Source organism: Neophocaena asiaeorientalis, unplaced genomic scaffold (genome assembly GCF_003031525.2).
Source record: "Neophocaena asiaeorientalis asiaeorientalis breed wild unplaced genomic scaffold, Neophocaena_asiaeorientalis_V1.1 scaffold85, whole genome shotgun sequence".
Taxonomy (NCBI): domain Eukaryota; kingdom Metazoa; phylum Chordata; class Mammalia; order Artiodactyla; family Phocoenidae; genus Neophocaena; species Neophocaena asiaeorientalis.
The window spans coordinates 11,293,552-11,299,551 of NW_020174301.1; the positions used below are offsets into that span (position 1 = coordinate 11,293,552).

The 6,000-nt window shown below is 46.8% G+C and overlaps 1 protein-coding gene across 4 annotated transcripts in view; it reads left to right on the top strand.

The window, feature by feature from the left end:
• The window catches only part of TACC2 (transforming acidic coiled-coil containing protein 2), a 186,178-nt gene that overhangs the window by 169,459 nt on the left and 10,719 nt on the right, over positions 1 to 6,000 (top strand). For all 4 annotated transcript variants that reach the window (XM_024756028.1, XM_024756027.1, XM_024756029.1 and 1 more), the window contains 3 exons: positions 888 to 1,031; positions 1,680 to 1,756; positions 5,249 to 5,292. In XM_024756028.1, coding sequence (XP_024611796.1) covers positions 888 to 1,031; positions 1,680 to 1,756; positions 5,249 to 5,292 — 265 coding nt within the window. The remainder of the gene's footprint in view (positions 1 to 887; positions 1,032 to 1,679; positions 1,757 to 5,248; positions 5,293 to 6,000) is intronic.

Here is a 6,000-nt window from a genome sequence, read left to right on the forward strand (position 1 = left end):
TAATGAATAGGACTGAGAGTGTGATTGGCTTGACATTCCTTTTGCAGTAGAACTAGATTGACAACCCCGCTGCACTGGTTGACGGCGCTCCTAATGCTGCGTTTCGGGCGTGTTGGAAATGGCTGAGCATTTATGCAAAGGGAGGAAGAGTCAGCACAGACCTCTCCTCCCTCCCAGGAGGCTTGTGACTGTCCAGTGTCAGTTGTGGGGGCAGGGAATCACACCACTCATCGAGGGGCTTATCGGCACAGGTGGATGTCGTCAGTGATCCAGTTTTCAATTTTCCCGCTGACGCTGTAACTCCAACGTACCGCTTACCTTTTGGCACCCAGAAACTAGCTCGTTGAAGGTGATGTTGGTTGAGAGCCATGGTAGGCCTTAAGCTTTGTGTGAATTATATCCTTTCAAACAGAGCTAACCAATGTCCCCTAAGTTGAAATGTGGACAAGTCTTACAAAAATGATCAGATCTGTGGTTACTCAAAACTGGGAAAACATAGAGTAGAATTCAACATTGTTCACCGTCAGGCTTTTATTTTGGAAGTGGAACCTGCTGGAAGATGACCTTGGTTCTTATGCGCCGTGCCTAAATGCCTTGCGGCTGATAAATGGCAGTGATAAACGGGCACCAGACGTGCTTGACTCCAGGGCCTGGGAGCTGGGGAGGCGTCCGCCATTAGACCCTTTGTCAGCCGGCGCAGGTGCAGAATGCTAGATTTCCGTAGATTGTATCCGGCATTTCCCCTTTCATTAGTCCTAGCATTTTCTCATACTTTTGGTGTTCTTTGTTTCAAAACCATACAACTGACCCGTTCATGAGAGGATGAATGCAATTCTCTTTGTCATAAGATTAATGTTAACTTTTTAAAATTAAAAACCATTCCACAGAGAGAAGCTGCTCACCCAACAGACGTCACCATCTCCAAAACAGCCTTGTATTCCCGCATCGGGACGGCCGAGGTAGAGAAACCCACAGGCCTTCTGTTCCAGCAGCCTGACCTGGACTCCGCCCTCCAGATTGCCAGGGCAGAGGTACTGTGGCGTGTGTGTGGCTCAGAGAAGGCAAGGCCAGCTCTGGGTGCCCTGGGAAAAGCTCCGGGTTCTGCCATTTGTAGATAAATGTATGTACCCACGTCCCACAAAGCCAGCATCTCTGGACACAGACTTTCTTCTCTGACCACTGCAGGCAGAGACAGGTGGCAAACCATGGGTTTTGATCTTGGACAGTATTGGGTTTTTTGGGGTTTTTTTTTTTTTTTTTTTTTTTTTTTTTGCGGTACGCGGGCCTCTCACTGTTGTGGCCTCTCCCGTTGCGGAGCACAGGCTCCGGACGCACAGGCTCAGCAGCCATGGCTCACGGGCCTAGCCGCTCCGCGGCATGTGGGATCTTCCCGGACTGGGGCAGGAACCCATGTGCCCTACATGAGCTTTTAGGGCCTCGTTCGAGTTATAACAAAAAAGCACATGCCTTTTAGTTGCTCTCTGTGGACATTGTGAAAGTCTCATGTTTGGCTTATTTCTATCTCATGCTCGGGGAAATTCTCTAAATACAATTATTTGGTGTAGCAGGTTTTAATTCCGTATTGATTTAGTGTTTCCTTGTCTTGGTGTATGAATTGCTCAGATCTGAATTGACTCAGCTGGGACTAACCTCCTTCCTCTTCTTCTCCCTGATACTAGATCATAACCAAGGAGAGAGAGGTCTCGGACTGGAAAGATAAATATGAAGAAAGCAGGCGGGAAGTGATGGAAATGAGGTCAGTTGTGATGCTCGGGCTTCCTGGTACCGGGGGGATGCTTACCTGTGGTTTGATAACAGCTGGAGCTGGTGTGGCCCATGAACAGTGTCCTCTATAGAAGTTACCCGTTATTCCACAAGGTTTGTATCTTCACAGAAGTATTCTTAGTGTATTACTATTATTAAAATACCGTGAGTCACATAATGCAATCAAATAAATATATGTACAAGGAGAAACACATCTGCTTCCCACTCAGCCTCTGGTTCCACACCCTTCAGGGACCTACTATGCACCATTTCTGGTGTATCCTTCCCAGAATTTTCCATTTCTGATCCCAAATGTGTTAAGGTATCTATGTAGCCTCCGTTTTTCTTCAGAAGTGGAGTGTAGAAATGTACATTACCCTACACTCTTCTTTAACTTAGCGTAACTTGGACAGATTTTTATACGTCTTGACCTTATTGTTCAACAGGTGCTCGACAGTCCTTTTAAGGGTCTAACATAATTAATTTCACCAGTCTCAATTGATAAACATTGAGGGTGTCTCCCAAATGTCGCCTGAGTGATTTATTTTCATTTGCTGCCTATTGTCCTAGAAGTATAACAGCTACCACGCGGTAAGTACCTGCCGTGTGCCAAGCACTGTGCTTTTGGCTGGAGACACACAGCCTGTTTCTCCCCACAGCTGTCGAGGGGATGGTCAGCCCTGCACGAAGGCGCAGAGAGGTTAGGTGACTTGACGGAGGCTCTGGAGCTTCTAGTTAACAAGAACATGGATTTGAATCCACCTTTCTGACTCTGAAAGCCAAGCTCCTTCCACCGTACCCAGCAGCCTGCCTCTTGCTTTCACTCCTCACGTGCCTTTTCCCCTTTATTTCCTTTCTCAATTCGTCATCTTCTTAGAAACTAAGAAACCATCTCTGGGGCTAGAATTTACCCTTGGGATGTGACTTTTAAAACTGTATTGTAAGTGGCACTTTTAAAGCAATTTTGGCCCAAACCTCTGCTCTGACCGTCCCGGGTTAGCACATCTTGTCCGGGTTCTAGATGCTGCGGGTCTAAGAACTGCTCGTGGCGGGGTGGAGGGGGCATAGTTCGTTCTCCACACACCTGCCTTTCTTCAGCACGAGCTGAGGCAATTGCAAGAGAAGATACGGATTCGAGCACAACCATTTTAACAAGACAGAAGGTCTGGCAGTGTGCCAAGAATACATAATAGGCTTCATTTTAAAGTCTCAAAGTGTGGGAATAAGAGAATGAGTGCATTTTTAAACATTGGTCGAAGAATTTGTACATTTTTAGTACACTTCATTGCAGTAGTGCTGTTAGCTAATTATCAGAATCATGTTCCTGGCTACCGTTTTAAGTAATAAGCAAATGTTTAGGTGACCATATCCCATTTTCTAGGTCAAATAGTATCTTCCTGAAAATTCTTCTGTTAGTTCCATCTTTCTGCTGACAGTTTTTGTGATCACTTCTGGAGCTTAATCTTAGCGCTATTTCACATTCAAACTGAGGCCCTGTAGTTGCATTATTTTAAAATCTCTTTTATCTTTTTTTTTTTTGGCTAAAGGGGAGTTGGGGAGGGAACCGGGTGGCTTTGGTTTTTTGTCTGCACTCAAGGTGGAGGCAGGACATACGGGGAGGCTGGAAGTTCTTGGCTCTGATTCCTTTTGCTTTCCTGGGAGAAATTATACCTCTGGGGGCTCCAGGGAGTGCTGTTTGCTAACTGGTATGGTGGGATTTCAAGTGTCACCAGCTGGCACAGAGGCACTAGTTTTTGGTGCCCTAAACGTCAGCCTCTGGAGCCAGACCAGGTGGAAGTCAGGCTCTGCTTTGTAGCTGCTTCTGAGTCTGTTTCTTTTTCTTTCTTTCTTTTTAAATTGTAATACAGTTGTTTTACAATGTTTTGTTAGAGTTTCTACTGTCCAGCGGAGTCAAGTAGAGTTCCCTGTGCTATACAGCAGGTTCTCTGAATCTGTTTCTTAACTCTGTGTCTAACTTTCCTCATCTGTAAAATGGGGGTAAGTCACAATGCCTGGAGGCAGTGGAGCCGAAGGGTTATAACAAAGACTCCAGAGTTGATACCTGGGTTTGAATCCTTGCTCTGCCACTTTGTAGCCCTGGGATCCTGGAAAGGTTCCTGAATGACCCTGTATAGCAATTCTAGGGAGACCACTTCTTTGGCCCCCAGTCTCCTAGCGCTTCTGAAAGGACACGTCCCTTACTTGCTGTGGTCCCGCCTCTGCCCTCAGTGGTGGTGGGTTTAGATGGGGCAGCCTCAGAGATCCATCACTGTTTTGTGATTCAGGGGTGCCAGGAGGGGTTGTTTAAGCACAGAAAACATGAAGTGTCTCTGTAGGATTCAGAGAGAGAATGCAAGTGCACTGGCTGCCTTTCTTGTGGTGGGTCTGCCCTTGGGTGAGGCAGTGACCTTGGGGCCAAGTTCAAGAAGCCAGGGACAGACACCCAGCAGCTGCAAGGCCTTAAGGCTTTGCAAGAGTGTGTTCTGCTGTCACTGTCGCTTTTAACTTCATTTAATTCCCACCCCCCAGTCCCGAAAGTCAAGGTCTAAGGTAATCCTCACTGTACCAGGGAGTAAGCTGAACCCTCAGCGTCCATTACTGACTTGGCCAAATCACACAGCTCGGAGAGGCAGGGTCAGCTGCAATCAGGTCCTAGATCTGTTGGAGGTTAGTAACTCTTGGTTCTCTTGTGGATTGGATAATGTAGGTGAAACCCTCAAGTCTTTTTTGAGCGTTTCCTTTAATCTTATAAACAAGGGATCTTAGTGCTTTTGTGCAGCTTCTCTTCATTGAGCCTACCCAAGAAGTGCTACTGTTTCGTTTCCTGCCACTCCCCCACTCAACAACACAGGTGACTAAGAAGTGGTCCCTGGACCTTGAGGAGCTTCCACTCAAGTACTATGATGTATGTTTTGGAAGAAGATGCAGATAAAATGTTACGGGGGTTCTAAGGAGAAATCAGGGAAGGCTTCCTGGAGGAGGTAGCATTTGAATTGGCCCTTGAGAAACAGACTATGACAGGTGGAAAGAGAGAGGGGAAGTGAACAACATGGGCAAGGCCATAGAGGTGAGAAAGCTCAGGGCAGACAAGAAATCATTTGTTCTCACTGAACCGCTGTGTTCACGAGATGGCATGGAAGGAGGTAAGATTGATGAAGATCAGGCCCAGGTGACAGAAGGCTTCGACTGTCAGGCTGAAGGTTTGGCCTTATTTTTTTTCTCAGTGGGCAGAGAGGAGACACAGAAGGTTTTGTATAAGGGAGTGATTTGATCAGAGTCTTGCACTAGGAAAATGAACCTATTTGGGTGTACAAGAAGAGGACTGATGTTGGAGGGGTCCCTAGTAGTCTGAACCACCTGTGACCCATAAGACTTGTCCTCTTAGACAGTGGTCAGGCTGTTGATATCCAGCACATGGGCTCCCGCGTGAAATTAAAAACTATTCTGTGGTCACAGTTCCAACCTATTTTCACTTCTCTTACAGGAAAATAGTGGCCGAGTATGAGAAGACCATCGCCCAGATGATAGGTGGGTATCCTCACTGGTGGGGGGCTCAGGCCTGCCCTGAGATTTCTGAACTATGGGGAGGGCTTTGAAAGTAGAGACTCAGAGTGTGTTCCTCTCAGGCTCCTCTTAGAGCATGAAGCCCTTTAGGGAGGGACCAGAGCATCCCAGAAGGTGGCTCTGCCCCAGATCAGTGAGTCTGGGGACCTCCTGGAAATACCTGTCAGCGTATGTGTCCCTTAGCATGAATTATTCATGCCTGTGGGAAGCCGTGGCTGTCACTTCAATGGCCACCATTTGACCCAGCCAGGATGGCCCACCTCATGGGGAAAGAGATTTGGGTTGGTTACTAGGATATTTGGGTGATTTTTTTGCTCATGGGAGAGAATCAGATCTGTATAATCAAATCTCTAAACCCTAATTTAGTTTAGACACAAGTGAAAAAATACCTGACTCGGCCTTTACACAGAGGTCTAGAACAAGGACAGTGGAACACGTGGCAGTCCAGCTGCCTGTCCCTATTAACTGGTTACAACACTATTTCTCACTGAGGTTGGACACTACCTCAGAATCCATCTTAACACAGCATCCCTGGCAGCCAGTACTGACAGATAACTTTGGCCTACAATAAAAGAAGGCCTCATGTTACAAGTTATACGCACCTGGCTCTTTTTTTTTTTTTTTTTTTTTTTTTTTTTTCGGTACGCGGGCCTCCCCCTTTTTGTGGCCTCC